We start from the raw sequence: 20,969 nt of genomic DNA, 5'->3' as shown, positions 1-20,969 counted from the left end.
ATCCTATGGTATTTTGTTTAGGAAAGGCTTTTTATGAAATCTTAACATGAAATAAAAGTCAAGAACACATAAGCATCAGTAAATTTTATTAAAATCCAAAGAAATACTTTTTTTGGCTGTTCCGAAATGAAAAGGAGAAGAAATAGAACAAACATTAGGTACCATAGAGAGTGTGCAGCTTAAACAGTAATGTTACGTCCTGAAGAACTACAAATATGGCAACTGTAACGTTTTTTTTTACCCTAAAATAATTTTTTTCTTTTAAAAAAAAGTGTTTGGAGGCTTCTTAGCTCAATAGGAAAAAGAAAAAAAAAAATCTGAATATGACATCAGTCCTACAAAAGATGACGATCCTAAATCTGCTCAACATATAAATTAGATAATCAATAAATTAAAGCCAGCAAATGTCCCTTAAATTCTAAGTCCATAAACTAGCATGTATTAAGGATGACTGTTGAATGGTGAATCTTAGAGTTAGAGTAAGGGCAAGCTTCCAGCAGGAGCCAGAATAATCCCAAACACATAGAAAAGACCCATGAGGAGGTTGAGTTTGGCCGTCTTCTGTGGAATCTTTGCGTAGAACCGGCTGCGGAACTGCTTCTCCAGGGAGAAGGCCATAGGCAGCGTGAGCAGGGGCAGCGCCATGCTGATGGTGTAGCGCGTGGCCAGGATGCAGAAGAGCACGTAGGGCACGAAGAGCAGGAAGTTGTAGAGGACGTAGGAGAGGGTGGGGCCAATCAGGATGGCCAGAGTGACGATGCCCGCGTGTTTGTCTGAGTCCATGTCTCTGGTGTTGTTGCTGTGCAGAATGGCTTCAGTGTTGAGGGCCAGGGGGACGGCGTAGACCAGGGGCAGCACCGACAGGTAGCCCACCTGCACCGCGTGGGCGAACATGACGGCCAACGGGCCGAAGGTGATGAGGATCACCACGTCTCCCAGGGCCACGTATTTCAGACCAATACCTGTGGAGAAAAAACACACGGACATGTTTGATTATTGGAACTTTATCAATGTACGTTCAAGTAGAGCTGGACAATAAATCGAGATTCAAGATATATTGAGTTTCCTATTTTGGTGATGCAAAAAAATTACAATATCGCCTATATAGATTCATATTTTTAGCTTATTTTGTTTCAATTTTTATTTTTGTTAAATACTTGTTTTAGGAGTCACTGCTTTCCAGGGTTGGGGTCAATTATAATTGTAATCGCATAATTGATCATTAATTACAATTATGACGTAATTATAATTTTAAAAATTTGTCGTAATCGTAATTAAATCCTAAATGAGTTTAGATAATTCACTTTGTAATTGTCATTAATAGTTTACAAAAATTATCAATTATAATTTATCACAAACTGGGGAACCATGTTACAGTTCTATGTACAGTTCTACATGTTTGTAAAAATATTAAAATCTATATTTTCATTGATTAGGAAGCCTAAAAAGGTAACCAATAGATAGGAAAGAAATTAGATAGATATTTGTTTTTAGTGTATTTTACAGCTGATTTAGGACCCGTTATCATTAGAAATGCTAACAGAAAGCTAACACAAGAGGAAGGCTAACTTTATTAGGTTATTTATTTCAGGCTCTGTAATTTTGATTAATTATAATTGAACTTTATTCATTGAGAACGTATTTGGAAGTAAAAAATGTAATTGACCACAACCCTGCTGCATTCATTGCTTTTCAGAACAGCGTGAAAAAGCTCAGTTAAATGGATTTCTGAGTGCGTTCTAACCCAGACGTTCATATAAACAAGCCACACTACAGAACTCACTCACACGTGCTGTCCCTGAGAGTTGCATAATATGTGCAACTTTTGGCTTTTTCTCCTGTTTGTTAATAAATGAGCCCATGTGGCACTTTGCATCAGCAAATTTAACTCAGAATTGTCTTTTAGGCATTATTTGAATTGAAATTATATCGTTTATCACCATTTTGAGATAAAATATCGAGATATGAGTTTTGATCCATATCGCCCAGCCCTACATTCAAGTCACACAAGCAAAGAGGTGATGATGCATCTTTCTACAGTCGATTTACTAACCAAGCTACCACTCCATCTTAATAGATTATTTTTAGTATTGGAAACAGAATTATTGGAACTAGGGTTGGTGTCAATTACATTTTTCAATTACAATTACGTCTTCAATTGTCCATGTTCAATTACAATGACTATTTCCCACTTGAAATCAATTACAATGTCATTCTCAATTACTAAAGTTAAATTACTGAGTCTGAAAAAATAAGCTCATAAAACATATTCTTCCTCGTGCTAGCTTTCTGTTAGCATCTCTTATGATAACGGGTCCTAATAGCTATAAAATACACTAAAATATATTATCTATCATCTAATTAGTTTTTCATGGTTACCTTGTTAACTAATCAATAACATTACGGATATTTTTGTGTTGGCATCTGAGCCTTTTATCTGTCAGTAATCAGTATACCCCTCCATCATTTAAATGTTTTTGTGTGTAAGCCATAGAACTGTAACATGGTTCCACAGCTGTGACAGTTTTTATAGAATTTCCATGATGCCAATTACAATTACAAAGTCAAATATCTGAACTCAATTACATTTCAATGACGATTTAAACAGCAACATATATTTCAGTTACAATTATAGTTGTAATTACAACGCTGCTTAGAACTATATTAGGGCTGCACGATTTTAACCAAACTGAGATTTTTCGGACCAACATTGCGATTCGCAATTTTTATATTTGATGCATTTAAATCCATAAACTGATAAAATGATGAGTGAAGGAAGTCATGTCACTTGTAGACCGTCAAACAACATATTCTTGCTCAAATTGCCCCAAATTAGAACAAGATACATTAAGCTACTTTCAAAAATAATTGGTTTTATGTAGACAGCGCCCTCTTCTGGAGGAATTACAGAGTGTCTGTCTAAACACTATAGGATCTGCTTCATGGAAACTCAGACCTTTTATCTGTTAAAGCTGAACCGGAGATCGCAAGGCTCCACCGTTCTGATTGGTCAACATCATTCAAACGTCAGACAGAAGAAAAAAACCTCAGTCTCTTGAGGTTACGTTATTGCAGTAGTCAAAACCTCGATTGCGATTTGATAGATAAACCTTGCGGCCCTAAACTACATCATGCATTGTGCTGATTAATGGTATCAGAGATAACTAAGGGTGTAAGTAAAAAATTGTTTCAGCAATATATCAGAATATTTCACAGCGCGATTATTGTATCAATCCAAAAAATGTCCAAATAATTTTTTTTTTTTCATGAAAAAAACCCAAAAACATTTAATTGTACTAATCTATGCATAGCACGTAACCTCCCAGTCACTAGGTGTCAGTGAACCCCATCAGACCTTGTTAAACTACGTCACTCCTCAATGCATTTTAGCTGGAAGTTGATTATACTTTATTTTCATAAAACATACTGGGTACTTTTATAGAATTTAACAACTTAACAGATGAGAAATGTTGTAGAAATATAAGGTAAACTTTTTTGAAAAATATTATTTTACAATTTGAGAAACATACCACTTGGTTTTAAATATTGGTCCTTGATTTACAGTTAGTTACCATTTACTTGTTCTCGCAAGTTTAAAAAAATAATGAAATAAATTGTATTTCATCCCATTTTGTACTTGCAAAGGTGAAATTTGTAATTATTGATATTGCGACATATATCTTATTGTGTAGTATCGGGATATATCAAATCGTGACTCGTATCGTAACAGCAGATTCAAGGCAATGCACACCCCTAGTAGCAACACAACCTAAGGGTTTACTACAAACAAGCATCAACATTCTACTTTTTTCTCTATAGATCCTACAGAGCGACTAATGTTGATTAGGAATTTATTTCTTTTAAAAACATCCAGGAAGCAGTTATGTTTAAGATCCCACAGTGGAGTTGAACTGGTCCAGGAACTGTCCCACTACACGTCTGCCTCCCTAACAACAAGTTAAACCCACTGTGTACTGTTTAATAGTGATGTCTATGGATGTAAGGATTATGATATATCCTAAATCGGCTAAAAATTGTTGCAAACAAGTGGGGAATAAATAGTGCAGCATATGTGTCAAACTCAAATCTGGCCCTTTAAAGCTCCCAATTCAGCCTGTAGGAGAAAGTGAAAATGACAGTGAGAACCTAACCCACTGTGTAAATCACCAACTGATTCAGCTGTAGATATCTCAGTCCCTCCAAATACACAAATTCACAGTTTTCCAACGCCTATACCACATGATGGAAGTCATGTTAAATGTCAAATTGTTGCAAGTACTGTCATTTTTTTCCCCAAAATCCTACAATTTTCCTACAATTATTCCCCAAATCAAATAAAAATTAGTGTTGTTATTTTAAATACACCACTCTTTGTCGTTTATCATATCCTTTTTAAACCCCTCGGTGTTTGATAAAGTATTTTCTGATTCTGATTAAGTGAAACAGCACTGAACAGATCAGCCGAATTTGACTATAACATGGGTCACTGTTGAAACGTCAGGCCGGCTTTTTCAGCTCATGTGCAGCATTAGCAGCTAACTCTGTCTTTATGCCTTGGAGACTGATGCCATGTTTGCGCAAAACATCTTTTAAGGAATCAACGCTCCAACGGTAAAAAAATTCAAAATCTCTGTCAGACTCGCTTCCTACACCGTCAGCCAAGGCGAGTTTATCCCTCTTGACCTTTGACCTAATGCGGAAGAATTGAACCAGAGCGAGTGTGTGAAAAGGCTTATAGCTTCACTGTCCACTCAGAACACTTTGATTACAATATGCTTAAAGATTTAAAGCTTTAAACTTGTTCATAAATTATTCTTTACCCTTTAGCATTGAAAGAATATCTGTAATATTACGTGAATATCTGTAAAAGCTCAATTCTTTATCATCATCATTATCATGGATACCAGATTTCAACTTGTAAATGCATCATGTAAACAACAACTAGGTGAGAAAATACATCATGCTAAGAAAAGTGCTACAAAACAGACAGAATAAAAGCCACAATTACACTAATATAATGCACCAAAAGCCACCATATAGCATCATTCTTGCTAAATTTCATGGGGGCATGCCCCCAGACCCCCTACTTGTGGCTCATTAGCGGCGGCAACTCACTGCGAATTTAAGCCTTCTACTTTTTTTTTTTTTTTACACCTACTACTTTTTTTTTCCTGGAACACATTCAGAAATCCGTCCAACTGTGCTTTTTATATTGTTCTGAGTAGTGAAAGCAGTGACTCCTAAAACAATGATATTGTAATTTTTATATCGCCAAAATAGAAAACTCGATATATCTTCAATCTCGATATATCGCCCAGCTCTAGAGTTAGGTGCATCATTACATCCCAATCTTTGATATGAGCTTTTTTCTTTGAATCAGGATTTGAATGGAATCATTGGAATCGTCGAGTGTATCCTTATACCGCTAGTGACGTCACTGTAGAAGTAAACATTTCTAATCATGTTTTTAAGCTGCGCCAGAACTCAAAAGACCATCAAATGACTGGGAGGACACACTATGAAAACAGTAGAGTCTGTTTGTACCGAGGACTTCATGATGAACTTTACCATATTTGCCAATACACACAAACCAAGGACTCGATAGTCAAATTGTCTGTTTAAAAAATTGACCTTACGTTATGCAATAAAACAAATGATGAACTCAATGTTTCATTCACTTACCTCCTGTGTACAAAAAAGAACTTGAAAGTCCTCCAAAATAAATGAGGGCCAAGTGTTCCAGTTTCATTGTGGACAAAAAGTAAAGCAGCGTGGCACACAAGCAGCCCAGGGAATACAACAAGGCTCCGAACATGACCACGTCCTGGGGCGCCAGGATCTCGTCCACCAGTGTCCTGTCGTCGCTCTTTTTGTGATCGATCCCTTTGGAGAAGTCGTAGTAGGTGTTGACCAGGTTCCCCGCCCCGTGGACCACCAGCACGGTCACGGCGCACACCATCAGAATGAGCAGATCTACGGAACCTTCTAGTTTGTAGGCCAGGACACTGCCCAGGGCCACGGGTGTGAGGGAGGCGCTGAAGCTCCACGGCCTGAGAGCTAAAACGTACGCCGCACACTTCTGTCTCACGTCGGACGCGACCCGTGCCCTCCGTGACATACGAGTAGTAGTGGGTGTGGTGTTGTTTTTTCCAAAGTTATTTACACCAGTCTGCCACTGTTGGCCGTTATGACCATTGACTCCAGGCAGGATGCACTTCTCTGCCATGGTTAAATACTGCTCTTTAGCCATTTTACTGCAAACGATGTGCAGCACGAGCAATGGTCCCAAATATATGACTCAGCTGTTCCTGCAAAAAAAAAAACACACAAAAAGAACAAGTTACACAAGAGGCTTTGGTTGGGGTCACTTACAGTTTTAAATTACAATTACGTCTTTAATTATCCATTTTAAATTACAATTATGTTGACCACCATTTTTACCAATTAAAATTAAAATCTAAATTATTATTTTCCCCCTGGAAGTCAATTGCAATTATGTTCCCAGCTACTGAAGTAAAACTACAATTACTGACTGTTTAATAAATAAACCTATAAAATGTATCCTTCCTCTTGTGTTTGCATCTCTTATGAAAACGAGTCAGTTTTGTCCCATGTCTGTAAAATGCAGCACAAATTTGACCGAGCATGTAATTTGTTTTTCATCTCTTGGTTACCTTGTTAGTAGTGCTGGACGATATGGACCAAGATTCATATCTCAATAATTTTTCTCAAAACGCCAATGTACAATATGAATCTCGATATTTTTAACTCAAAGTCTTACCAGAGAGATAATCTGATGAAGTTAGCCCAGAGAATGGTGAGCGAACCGAGCAGAGTGATGGAACGCATGCGGGGGGCGCTTATCGGACGTGGGGTGGGGAAGAGCGTGCCGAGCAGAGAGAGTGAGCATGCACGGTGCAGCTCCCAATATCAGCTGCAGTCTACGAGAGAGGCTTCTCAACATATGATATGAGGGCCAGTCTTCACACTGATACTGTGGAGGACCTCATTAGAATCAGCATCGAGGGGCCAGAACTGATGGACTATGATACCAGGCCACATGTGGTTCTCTCAGAACAGGGGTCTGTAACCTGTGGTTCTGGAGCATCATGTGGCTCTTTGACTCTTTTGCAATGGCTCCCTATAGCTTTAAAAAAAAAAAAACTATTGAAATAAAGAGGAGTTGTTTTCTTACAGAGGCTATTCATGATTAATGAGAGATAAAATCATGATATAACAATTTGTTTACATTGAGAAGGTATTTTTTCGGCTCCGGGAGGATTATATTCCAGGTGAGATTAAGTTAAATGGTTCCTTTGAGAGTAAAGGTTGCAGACCCCTGACCAGGGGAAGAAGGCCTGGAGTAGGGTTGGGTATCGGTTAGGTTTTATCCGATACCGGTGCCAACTCGGTATTTTTACTTTTACCACAAGTACTCTGTACAGCACTTTGTGATTTTATATGCAAAAAGCGCTTTATAAATAAACTACTTACTTACTTTTTCAAACAATTCCGGTGCTTAAAACGGTACTTTAAAAAAATTAAACCGCGTACACTTTGTCAAAATACAATACCCTCTTATTTCCAGGGCCAAATTGAACACAATATTACCTTAAATAATATATATACAAGTAACATACGGAAATAAATAAAAACATTTCAATAATTAAAATAAAACAATACTGTATTAAACTATATAACACTGGAGATGAATATTGTTATCATGATTTTATTTGTCAATAATCATTAATAACCTGTTTAAAAAAAAAAAAAAAAAAACTCTTTATTTCACTTTTCTTTTTTTTTTTAAGTATTGCAAAAGAGTCAAAGAGCCACATGTGGCTCCTGAGCCGCAGGTTGCAGTAAACCCCTGAGCTAGCCAATCTGTTGCATTCCTGTATAAATCAAAACTGTGCCTTTTAAATCTGGTGTTAAAGCTTAGGTTCAACATTTTGTCAACAAACTACATATGTGTAAGCCATAAAACTGTTACATGTTTCCACAGTTTTGCATTAAATGAAATTGTAAAAGACAGTTTTAATAGAATGTCCATGCCAATTAAAAAGTAAATTATCTGAACTCTTAATTCAATTACAACAGCAACAGATTTGTCCAATTAGAATTGCAATTCTATTTACATCATAATTGTAATTAATTATCAATTAGGCGATAACTGACCTCAACCCTGTTTAACCTTAATTCAACTGCGAAATTAAATTTTTTTCTTTTTTCAAAGGTTTCAAAAAGCTGTTGGTTTCCTCAACAAAAGCTTATTTTTGTCTCAGTAAAAGGAAACTATAGTATATAATTTCAAATGTATACTCATCAAAAGCGCAAACCAGATGGAAGGTAATTTAATTAGGTAAATCCAATTTAAAATCTAACTTTTTTGTTTTAAGCACCACCAGCAGTGACAAATTTTGAAGAAAAAAAAAAAAAAAAGCAAATAAATTTGTTTTGGTTTTAACATTTAATCCTGTTATTTGAACAAAATTAAACAGAGTGGAAAACTATACTCTTTCATTTAAATTAAAAACACTGTATTTTTCTTGGAACATCTCAGGTCTGTAGAACAACAAAAAAAAGTGCACTTTTTAAAATAAAATTCAAATTGTGCAATTAAACCAGGTAAATTATTTATTTCTTATTAAAAGCTTTAACAACCAGGGTCCAAAGTAAACACAGGTCGGACACACCAAGGCAGACGATGACAAATATAATTGCTCCTTTGGTCCATTTACAAGCATTCCCTAAACTGGGAAAACTGGGTAAACCTACCATGGACTGACATCCACAAAAACCAACAAAAATGTATCAATTTTCATGCAAATTTGCACCAAAAAGCAGTGTTTCGCCTCAAGCAAAAATAAATTAAACAATAATAATAATAATTGCAATAAAAACAGGGGCAATACTTACTTTTGGCTTCTTTATGCAATAATAAAAAGTCAACCTTAAGAAATCAAAGTTTGCAGTCACTTAGTACAGCAGCAGTGTGAGCATTCACAAACACCATGCCCCCAAAGGAAAATGGTAAATGAGTGGATTTCATGTAATGTTGTCATATTAGGTCGTGCAACTCAGGTTGACGTCATGATGTCATCACGTTACACACGTACAAGTAAACACAGTATCGTTGGAAAACTAAAACATAAACAAAAAAGTTCCTATGGGTTAAGTGGACTGATTTTAAAGGTTGAGAAATGTTAAACGTGAATGTCAATGCACAATCAGTTGAATAAAAACAGTAAATATGAATTTTTAAATTAAATTTAAATTTATTTATTTATTAAAATGTTACATTTTGCACTACTATCCTATGTTGGTATTTATTTTTGTTATTTTATAATAACGAAAACGTTGAAGTAACCTCACATGGGCGTTCACTGTCTTGAATACATCGGAGTTTTTTTATTTTTACAAAAACACATTTCATAATGTTAAAGAGCAACTGCAAATATCTACTTACTGCAGACATTGACACAATAAAAATAAACATTGTTAATGCATTTTCCAATTATTCAGCCACTGTTTTTTTTTTTTTTCCTTTTGGCACCACATTTAATATATATTAGTTGTTTTCAGGGAGAGCCGATACACTACACACCAGGCAGTTAAAAACTATCAGATTATGGGATTAGAGCTAACTGTTAGCCACAGAGGCTAACTTCTAACTAGCCGTGCGGGGACACACTAATGTCGGACAGAAAGCTCTTCTTACCTGTCCTCTATCCGCGGGTTCCCACAGCATTCCGCCTACAAACATACTTCTGTGTCGAGAAACTGTCACACACTCACTGTAAACGTGTCATCTTTGAGAAAACCCGGCTGGACGGACACATAACAGTTTACGCTCACCGGACGCCATTTCCTCTGCCAGCTGTGTCACGTCTCAAAAGGGTCGGAGGGAAAACAAAAAACAAAAAGAACAGTTCCGCTGTGTTCAAATGAAGTAACTAACACTAAGGCTGGGGTAAATTATATATTTCCAATTACAATTACAGCATTAAATATCCATATTCAATTATATCTCAATTACAATTATGGTGACCGGCATTTTTTTTCTTTCAATTTCAATTAAAATGATTATTTTTTCCTCTGAAAGTCAACTACAATTACGTTCTCATTTACTAAAGTTTAATTACAATAAATCACACAAATAAGCCCATAAACGTGACCTTCCTGTTGTGTTAGCTTTCTGTTAGCATCTCTTATAACAGGTCAGTTTTGACCAATGTCTTAAATCAGCTGTAAAATACACACAAAAAAAGATCTATCATCTAATTTAATTGTCATCTATTGGTTACTTTGTTATGCTTCTTTATCCATGAACATTTGGTTTTCATATTTTTGATGTGGGCGTCTGAGGCCTATTTCTGTCGTCCCTCGATTTCAATTTTTTATTTTAGTTATTTATTTATTTTTTAGAAGGTAGTGGAAAAACTTGATATAAAACATCATTTTAGATTTATTAACTACATATGTGTAAGCCATGGAACTGTAACATAATTTTCCAGTTTTTTATTTAATTTAATTGTAACTGACAGTTTTTAATTTCAGAATTACCATGCCAATTACAAAGTCGATTATCTGAACTCAACTACAATTTATTTATGATTAATACAGCAAAAATAATCAATTACATGTACGTTACAATTACATATGTTAGCGCAATAAAAATAATAATTAAAAAACATAGATAAAAAAAAATTTAAAAAATCCCAATATATCGTCAAATCGATTTTTTCTCACACCCTTAATTAGATATGCGATCGGGAACAAAATGTAACGTGGAACTAAAGTGCAAATATAATGATTTACATCAGCGTGTGAAGTGGAACGGAACAATAAACAAACTTTCAATAGCTGACTTCAAAAATGTATTTTATTTTTTGTTTTCTTAATCTTTCTGACACAGATTGCAAAATGATGTGTTTCATTATTTCCTGTATTTATGACTGCTGCACTTTTACATTTGTTTTTAATGCAGCTGATTAGTTTTTGATTTTTGATTTATTATCAAATATGATGTTACTTAGTATCTTTTAGTTGAATAATTGTGAAAATGTGTTATTTATCAGGCATTATTTCAGGGGGCAATGGGTCCAGGTGGGGCTGGAAAGTTCACTGTCGTTTGAAGTTGGGAAATACCCAAAAAGTTTGAGAACCACTGCCCTTGGGGGTACGTGTACCCCTGTTTGGGAATCACTGACAGTTCAGAAACGTCTACACAGTGTTATGCCAGCAGGGGGCGCTACTGCAGTAACAAAGTAACCAATTCAAAGCTTGTTGCTGTGGTTTTGTTGCCAAATACAGTCAGAAAAACTCCTTGATGTGGCTTCACCTGCTTATACTTTTGTTGTGTGTTGTGCGTCGCTTGTTGGAAATAAAAAGCTGTATCCTTCTCTGGCAGGACCAATAGGAAGGGGAAAAAACAGGATGAACAGGAGGGAAAACAAGGATTGTTGAATCTGGAAGACAGAGTTAAAGTTTTGCATAATTGAAAGCATGCGAGCAAGCTTTGAAACAATGCTGGAAAAAAAAAAGTGTTCAAAGAGCATGTTGTGGCTGCACAGTTTATAAAACCATTAGGTGAAAGAACGTATTTTAATGAAATAGTGTTTACATTTTACTCACTAGTTTCATTGTTATTTACATTGCAGTCTAGACGTTATAAATAAATACACTTTTATTTGTTCAGATTTTAAAAAAAAAAAAGATTTTTTTTTCCACATTTACATGTTTTGCAATGATGCATTTTTTTTTTAATCTTACCCCTTTATTGTGTAGCCTATAGACAAACATTCAGTAGGGCAACTTGCACACAACGTGTCAATAAACCTCCACTGAAGTGGAAACTGGAGTGAACAGACGAAACCCAGACAATCAATTATTGGTCTGTTAACACTGCTCGTTCTAGCAATCATACTTTGCAAATAATTTTTAAATTTTTTTTTAAAATGGCATTTAGACATTTGGTTGATAACTTAAAGCTGCAGTATGTAGAATAGTGAGACTTGTACAGAAACAAGCACGCTCCGTCCTTCCCTCCTTGTTTGGAAACCTATCATCAGATTGTATATGTGCATATATGCGCATGCGTGCACATGCGCACTACTGGAAAATTAATTTGTGCTAACAAAAAACAATTCATTTTTATTACACATTGTTAATAAATGTGCCTGTGTGACATTTAGCATTTAACCTAGATTTCTCTTTCTGGCAAGACTCTATTATGTTAAAAATATTTAGATTCATATTGTATATCAACATTTTTAAGAAAAATATTGAGATATAAGTTTTGGTGATCCATATTGCCCAGCCCTATTTAAACTACATTTATATTTGAGAAAGTTAAAGTATAGAATACAGTTGTTTGAAATTGTATGTGGTGTTTTCATTTGAAAAAGAATAATAATTTAAAAATGTAATTTAAATCAGACATTTTTAAAAAAAAATCAATTACTGGAAATTTCAGGGGACCCGATTTCAATTCTAGGCGACTCTGCATGGCGTCACGACCCCAAGGTTGAAAAACACTTCTTTAGACTGTTGCTTCTCCACATTGATTGCCCTGTTTCGACTTGTTTTACCATGAAACCGTTGTGCTTTACGCCGCGATGGATGATCGATGGTGCATGATCACTCTTTGACTTCATTCGAGCAGCCAATAGATGGATTTCAATGTGTACAAACATGAGACACGTGAAAACCTAAAAGCATTAGGTCTCTAAATGCTGATAACTTACTTGTTATGAACGGGCAGGTAGGCGGGCTGCTGTACTCCTGTTAACAAAGATTTCCGTGTATTCCCGCGTATTCTGATCAGTTTAAACTGATGAGTTTCATCTCTATATTAAGTCTCCTCCTCATTGTCCCACGTCTGCTTATCAGTCCATTTACAGCTTTTTATGGTCACTTTATACTGGATCCAGACTGAGATAGCGCTCCATCCGCTCGCGTGCACCATTGTTCAGCTCGATGTCCTAGCACAGAATGAATAAAGTCCAAGAAAGTTAATAAATGATAATGGTAAGTGTGATGAGTGTTATGTGATGAAGCATTTATTCTGTTTCAGGTTTATAACCTGTGGTCTACCACTGTGTCTACCGTGGTCAATAAAGTTTAAGTAAAAACCGACAAAGACAAACACGAGTTGTGAAATTTGTGTGATTCCTGGCCTAGCCTTTTCGGAGGGATGAAACCAAAGATCCGAACAACCATCGCCTCAGTAGCGATTACAATGACACAATCGCTTCTGAACAAACGAAAACATGGTTATTTGGCAACTTTGTGCTATTTATTTCGTGCCGATGCTAGTACAATGCAGTTCTCCGGTTGTTTAGCACTGAGCCTGTGCGCGCATTCACCTAATTTACTATGCATACGTCACATGAAATGGGTCAATCGTCAAAACTGCTAATGGAACACTCAGTTTGTAAAAAGATCTCTGATTGGCTGAAAGGCCGCGTCACGCTCCTGGATTTATAAACTTCATATACAGAGCCAAGAGAAGCTGCAAAATTACACTGTCCAATCAGAAAATTTGAATTTAAAATATGCTCAAATGTCATTATGGATTTTTGATCAAATAAAGCACAAAAAAAAAACTTACATACTGCAGCTTTAAGAAAAATATATGACACATTTGTTTAAGGAGTCTGAGCCTGTGTTTCCCCTGCATGAATCTCTCCAAAATGTTGCATGGACTGTTGAAAAGTGTTCAGCCATCTGATTCTGCTTTAACATTAGTGCTGCAACAAGTGCTTTGACGGACAGAGCGCATTTGCTTTTCATTAAGTTGTCTCGACACACAGTCCTTCGCCCATCATCGGTAATGTGAAACCAGGCTGTTTGGCACGCGCGCCGAGCGGAGGAGAGCCGAGCGGAGCCGAGTCTAGCCGAAGACATCCCGAATATCCTCACTCTGCTGCGGGCGCACACGCGTGACCAGAGCGCGCGCTATGGCCAAGGAGCCGCTTCACTGCCGGGTATAGATGCTGCCTTAGTGCTCCAGCCTCCACAGAGGGACATTCTAGCTTTGTGGTTTCCCTCCTGGATGTGGAGGTGTAGTAATATCGCAGGCATGGTGAGCTGTCAGACACCCAGGAGTTCACCATGGAGCACATGGAGCTGTGCGGCTCTTCTGGCCGCTGCGCTGCTCAGTCTGTCCGCAGGGAGCCAGAGCACCGAGGGTCAGGTAGGAGAGAGCAGCCTACCCTATACCCTACCCTACCCTACACACTAACATCATTACATGTGTTTATATGAAAACTACTCTGGGAATAAAACGCTTCAAAATTTAATTATTTGGGGAAAACAGTGCATGTTAGTTAGATATTGTGAATAATAAAAATGTATATATATATATATAAATATATATATATATATAATGACAGCTCAAGTGTTTATTAACATTGGTAAATAATAATAATAATTAGTGTTGTTCCAATGCCCATTTTTTTTGTTCCGATACCGATACCCAGTCGGCCAATACCGATAAAATGTCTATACCGCTGAGGGGGACCGCCAAGTTATGCGGTTACGCAAAACACTTTTGGTGGATTCTTCTTCGTTGGTGTTCGGTGTCTTATTCTTCCGTTCGGTGGACTATCGATAGTAATTTAAAGAAGAGTGTGATGCTGTAAATGGTATTAGCGTGTTATTAGTTAGTACTTGCTGATACCGATGCCAGCCTTTGAGTGTGGTATCATCGGCACAAAATAATAATTATTATTAATAATAATAATAATAATAATAATTATTAAAATAATAATAATAATAATAATGATGATGATAATAACAATAATAATAATAATAATAATAATAATATATATATCTATGTCTATATATATATATATATATATATGTATATATATAAGTTGGGCTGAAAAACGTTCTTAGTCATCCCTTCCATTATGGCATAAATATCACATGATGTACAAGTTACATCAAGTTTGATGAAACTTTGGTGATGATGGTTATTCATGTGGCAATAACAGCCACTATCAACAGCAAATATCCATTCATAGGCACATTTTTTTTAGATCATTTTATTTATCTTATTTTAATTAATTAATTTATTTATATTTGTTGTAATTTTTTTATTAATATAATTTTTTTTAAATTTACTCTATATTTTTATTTTCTATTTAATTTATTTATTTTATTTGCACCATTATCATATGTTGGTATTAAATTGTGTTCTTACTGTTCACTATTGTATTGTGTTGCTTCAACGTGTGAATTTCCCCTCTGGGGAAACCAATAAAGGTCTATTCTAGGGCTTCTCAACTGCTCTCACCCTGGGACCCACATTTTGCCACGGTCATTAAATCGCGACCCACTTTTTTTTAAATTATAATTCTACCAACCAAATTTAGTTTTTCACAAATTGCTGTTGAAAACAAACATATTTAATCTCTTTGAAAAACATACATGTATATATTTTCCTGGCCAACATGCGTTTCAAAGCATGCCTGTTAAAAGAAAAGTTTCTTTCAAAATAAAAGACAAGTCCAACATGAGAGACATTAGGTATAGATATCTATTTTTGACCAGCTGTCCACGACCCACCCTGTACAGGTCTGCGACCCACCAGTTGAGAAACGCTTGTCTATTCTATTCATTTCATTTCTTCTTATTTCATATTTAAACTATAAGGGATTAATACTAAACGCTAATGCTGCATTCTCAGATTTACCAGTCAGTACTCTGTCGTTGTCCATGCTAGCATCAGGCTCCGTTAATGCTCAGCTAAAGGCAGCCAGATGAATGACTAAATTAAGTTAGGCAGGGGCATGTGTCTGTATAGTCCTGTGTTAAGTGGATAGGAAAAATGTGCTTCTGCTTTAGCCACTGCCACCCACCCACTGTGATATAGAGCCCGAGGAATAGCTTTATGTCATTTCCTTTGCCACACACTCACTGCATGTGTCAGCCAAGAATCACGCTGGATGGGGGGGGGTTACATAACCGCCTTAGATAAGATTCCTCTGAGTTACTATGGTAGCTTAAATGATAGATGTGTAAAGACCACATTAGTATGTGATAGTGAATAAAGTCCAGTTGAGCTATTTCATGGCCTTTAAATCATTTAACTAAACATCATTTTCTCTCATTTTTGACTCCAAAGCTCTGATCCCCTCAGGGCTGATGTTATGAAAAAGTTCAACAGACAAGTTGTGTTTCGAATTACATTCAGACAAAAGGCTTTGATGATTAGATCCATAAGTATTTCTGAGAATGGGAATAAGAATAATGATTCTGGGCTTTGGAATTTCTGGAACTGATGTTAAGGTCTTCCAGACTCTACAAGATCCTCCGTTTTTTTTTTTTTTTTAAGTCAGCAGCACTCCCTGCAGCTCTCCACTTTATGTCCAGGCGTCTTCCTCCTATCGTGCGTTCAATCTGGTGTGAATGTAATCAGACGTGACACAGAAAGATCTGTGCTGAATTTAAACAGCACCTCATAATTCACTAGAACCATGTGAGGGTCAACAGGGTCAAACCACTTGTGAAATAACAATCTGTGCAACTTATTCAATAAAAAAAAGAAAAAATGTTGTTTAAATAAATACAAACCATGTCTGCATGTGGAAGAGCTGTGTGGGACTGTCTGCCAGACTCCCTGCTTCTGTTTCAATAGTCTTGGAAGGAAATGAAGGAAGTGCTGCATCTATTTGTCTTGAGTGGGTGAAGCAGGAACAGTATCCGGGCTTTGAATATAGGGTGTGACTTTAAAATGAAAGGAGCAGCTTTGAATCTTGCTTTATGACGACTGCTGTTTGTTAATTAAGCAATATCACACGAGAGGGACTCGTAGGGATGTCCCGATACAACTTTTTCACTTCCGATACTATACCAATATTGCAGCTTTACATATTGGCCGATACCGATATCAATCCGATACAATATCAGCACGAATTATTTATACTTTTATTACTTATTCTGTAGTGTGGAATGTTTGACAAGGCTTGATTAAGTGATATTATTCAAACAGAGAACAATAGTCAGCAACAGTAGGTATGAGAAAAACTGACCCATATATTATTAACCAAATGGTTACATAATATCTAACCTTCAACATAATATCTACAGTATTCTACAATTAAAAAAATATAATATAATATATATCGAAGATTTTAGACGGAGTCCGATAAAATCCGATATTCGTTTCCGGGCTGATATCGGACCGATATCAATATCGGATTGGGACACCCCTAAGAGGGAGTGCTGTTGTGCTAAAATATCAGCACAACCTTGAGTGTGATATTGCTTTTATACAACAGTTATACAAGCACAATTTATTAGTTAACAGTAATAAGTGACAAGAGATTATGATTTGTTTGTTAATTTAAACAAACAAAAATAGTTCCACAAATGGAGAGCACACACGCTACGTTCACACTGCAGGCAATTACGACCCAAATCTGATCTTTTTGCCCATATCTGACCTGTATCTGATCTGTTAAAGACTGTCTGAACAACACAATTCCGATTTTTAAAAATCCAACCCAGGTCACTATCAAATGTGGTCCAAAATACGATACGTATCCGATTTTTTGCAAAGTGACTGGAGTGAGGACGGTCGAGGCACTTTCTATCCGACTCCTACGTCATCACTATCCAAACAGTCCGTTATAAAGACATAGCAGCATCACAGCAACATAAACATAAACCTGACTCTCTTCTTTTTCTGTCTCCTTAAAGTTATGAAGCGCTGACTTATGTTGGGAAAGAAACTTTCCCAGTGAGACACAGTCCTACACTGGACGCCTCCATATTTACTTCCGTAAATACCGTATGTGCCTCTTCTGCGCATGCGCATCACTTCAGAGTCGTATTCCGTTCATATTCCAAACTGATTGAAGCCGCATTTAATACATAATATGAACGATCACACAAAAAAAAAAATCTTATTTTTTGAAAAAATCCAAATTGTGCATTAAGACCTGCAGTGTGAACACAGTACTGCATTGTGTAGCCGAAGATGTAGCGGTAATTAACGGTATTTAGATCAGCTGTACAGCGGAGTGATATGATCCGTAAGAGGTCGTGATGCTGTTGTTGCCCTATATCAGCACTTTTGGAATATCTGTCGTCCAATCAAATCACTTGGTATAATACAGAACATTTACATTACTCCTCATACTGATCACAGCTTTAATTCACTTCTAAATGTTGTCTGTAAATGTAGTCTGAATTGAAGTTGTGGTTTATTTGGTTCTAAACCACAACTTCCAATTAACTTGTGCAAAGTGTGAGGTTTTTCTCTGCCTTCTTCCCGGATCTTTTAATTGATCAACTCAGAGGACAGATGACAAGAGCTGTATAATGTAATTTCATTGAGGTTTATTCACAAACAAAGTTTAGTAGATTAAGCCCACGCGCAGGTGGCCAGATGAAGGAACCTATGTCTATCTGTGTCTGTGTGTCTTCAAAAGGAAGAAAGCAACCAAACCCCTCCTTCACCGCGCTCATGAGAGGCTGGTACAGACGTGATCTGGTCATATATCACGGTGCACTCTTCACACAGTAGCTCTTCTCTGCTGCTGACCTTGAGGTCAAGAAAACAGTTCAAACCAAAGCAACAGAGTATCAGAGCCTACCAGACAAACATTGAAAATAGCCTTTTACAAACATTTACCTTGGAAGTAAATTCCAATTCAGAACACATAATTTTATATTTCCTGACTCAACTCATCACTTTCTATTTTTTTTAGATGACTACATCAATTTGAAGTTGAAACAAGAGCATTAAGAGAGCGCAAACCTCCTCTAAATGCCAAATATCTTCTCTTCCAGATATTAATAGTTATCTGGATCAATGAGCCTGACCATGGCACTATGATCATTCACACTTTAAAGGCTTGGAAGAAATGTCTATCTTATTATTAATAACGATAAAGTAGGTCTAAACGCACACGGCCCCCCAAACTTTTTGAAAAATCATGATGAATTACCCAGTCTAGATCTGATGCAGATGAAACTTGGCGGGAGAGTTGAAGAATAAACCCATCATAACTTTGTCAAATTTCAAAAAGATCGGTCAAATACAAACTGAGATATGCATGCCATGGCTTAAAATGTCAAACTATTATTCTGTATTCTGCAACTGAAATGTAGTGCTAGTTCTTCTCAGTTTTAAAATGACTGTGTGGCGTGGAAAAGCAGAGTCAGGCTTTAGACTTAATTTACTTTAAAGTCGACACCCAGTGACCAGATGACACAAATCAGTAAGAAAATGTGTTGGAAATATATTGTTTCTAGTGGTAACAAATCAATAATATGTCCTTCTAACCTAACATAGACAGGAAAATAGGTGCAGTTGTCAGATTAACGCAAGAATTACAGGGGTCGTATTATGAAAAATTCACTTCATAATGGTTTTGCTAGCATGTAATACATTCCTTTAGCCTCATTCAGAGGGACGACGTTCTATTTCCTCCCTCCCTTGCTCTTCCACATTTTGTAAATGTGGAAGAGCAAGTTGTTTTTTTATCCATTATGAGTCATAAAAGATAAGCTCCACCTCCTGACAATCCTGGCTCCTCCTATCCTACATAAGAATGTGAGCTCCTCCCTCTCAAATGACCTCACAGGTAAAACAAACATGGCGAAGGCGGGGCATCGTCACAAAAGTTCCAAAAGTGCTCGGATTGGGCCGAACTAGACAAATTTTGGTCAAAAAGTAGTATCAGCGGACAGGTTTTATTCCCGAGTCAGAATATTTTCAGCTAGAGTCTGAAATATGCCCGCTGGAGGACCTGGAAGTCGGTGCTCGTCGCTCAGTCCCATCGATGGGACCAGGGGTATCTCTGGTGCCCCTTTGGCCAGGCCTCGTCCCTGGGTAGAGTCCTGGCTGGCGGGGCCTGGAAGTCTCTTCCGTTGATTTTCCAAAAGTGCTCTGATCGGGTCAAACAAATTATCAGTGGAAAGGTCTGGTCCTCCCAAGTTCAAATATGTGCTTCATTCCCAGGTAGAGTCTGAAGTGGGCTCGCTGGAGGTCCTAAAATGTCGAAGTTTCCCACTACCAGGGGTCAATGGGAGTCAACGTCTGCAGACACGCCTACTCATGCATATTAATGAAGGCCCAAAAACAGCCTGTTTTTAGGAGCGATTTGAAAGTGACTTTTTGGAGGGCTAAAACTACAGAAAAAAAACGGGCAAGTTTGGGAAAAGAAAGCTCTAATACTATGTTGTTGGGATTCTTAGAACAATTGATGATGGGTGAAAAAGAGCATAATACTGGACCTTTGACTATATGGAACCAAGACAGGGAACACCCAAGACAGGTCTCCAGTCCACCAGATTAATTATGACATGTATTCTGGTTGAGGTACAGTATGTGATAAGAACCAAGATGAACTGTCAGAGTTTTGGTTATTCAGCCTCGTGTCAAGCAGAACGTGCAACCTTTATAGCATGTGAATGTTCAGTCTGATGACTTCCAGTTGTGTGAACATGTTCTTCTCCTTTTTATTTTTCGCCTCTTTAAAGTCTCATTAAAATCACCACAGAGGAAAAAGATAGTTTTAAAATAGAGAACAGGCTCCATCAGTCACAGTCCATTTCCAAGTGTTGACGTTCAGATTTTTTTTAATTTATTGATTAATCACCAAGACCCATCACATGATGATATATTAACTATTGTCATCATTACTTTAGAAATGTGCAGATAATACAAACCAAAGCTTTAGTCTCAGAATGTTATAATACAAAGTTAAACAATAGCTTGTCACTGCTGCATAAAGAAAAGGTAAGAGATAATTCTGATCACCACAAAAGAAGGTTCAGACACCATGTCTCGGTAAAAATGAAAGTTTCTGGCCTTTTTATAGAGATAAGAAGACAATTATGTCTTTACCTCCACCAAAGACTTAATAGCGTAAGGTGTATCAGCGTTTATTTATTTGTTTCTCTGCTAGCAGGATTACTATGATTAGAACTATTGGATTTTAATGAAT

General features: G+C 36.8%; 2 protein-coding genes across 6 annotated transcripts in view; one reads left to right on the top strand and one right to left on the bottom strand.

Moving 5' to 3' along the window:
* Positions 1-69: 69 nt before the first annotated feature.
* ubiad1 (UbiA prenyltransferase domain containing 1) lies at positions 70-16,712 on the bottom strand. 3 transcript variants are annotated; one of them, XM_028452083.1, is made up of 4 exons: positions 16,585-16,712; positions 12,750-12,986; positions 5,683-6,308; positions 70-962 (listed from the first exon to the last, which is right to left on the bottom strand). In XM_028452083.1, exons 3-4 carry the CDS (start codon positions 6,248-6,250, stop codon positions 475-477), a joined length of 1,056 nt encoding a protein of 351 aa, XP_028307884.1. In that variant the 5' UTR covers positions 6,251-6,308; positions 12,750-12,986; positions 16,585-16,712; the 3' UTR covers positions 70-474. The 3 variants fall into 3 exon arrangements, with proteins under 3 accessions (XP_028307884.1, XP_028307883.1, XP_028307882.1); XM_028452082.1 differs by lacking the exons at positions 12,750-12,986; positions 16,585-16,712 and adding an exon at positions 9,799-9,890; XM_028452081.1 differs by lacking the exons at positions 12,750-12,986; positions 16,585-16,712 and adding an exon at positions 9,722-9,881.
* Positions 13,867-20,969, top strand: part of mmp23ba (matrix metallopeptidase 23ba) — a 25,104-nt gene continuing 18,001 nt past the window's right edge. For 2 of the 3 annotated variants that reach the window (XM_028452079.1, XM_028452078.1), the window contains exon 1: positions 13,868-14,200. In XM_028452079.1, coding sequence (XP_028307880.1) covers positions 14,119-14,200 — 82 coding nt within the window. In that variant the 5' untranslated portion in view covers positions 13,868-14,118. Of the gene's footprint in view, positions 14,201-20,969 lie in introns of all 3 variants that reach the window. The other variant, XM_028452080.1, reaches the window with a different exon arrangement.

The sequence above is a fragment of the Gouania willdenowi genome, chromosome 7 (genome assembly GCF_900634775.1).
Source record: "Gouania willdenowi chromosome 7, fGouWil2.1, whole genome shotgun sequence".
NCBI lineage: Eukaryota > Metazoa > Chordata > Actinopteri > Blenniiformes > Gobiesocidae > Gouania > Gouania willdenowi.
This window is presented reverse-complemented; position numbering and strand designations above follow the sequence as displayed.

Bases quoted from the DNA above. Each gene is read 5' to 3' on its own strand.
- ubiad1 (XM_028452083.1), bottom strand. From the start codon at position 6,250: ATGGCTAAAGAGCAGTATTTAACCATGGCAGAGAAGTGCATCCTGCCT. The intron at 963-5,682 runs GTAAGTGAATGA...TTTTCTCCACAG, and splicing joins TTCTTTTTTGTACACAGGAG to GTATTGGTCTGAAATACGTG.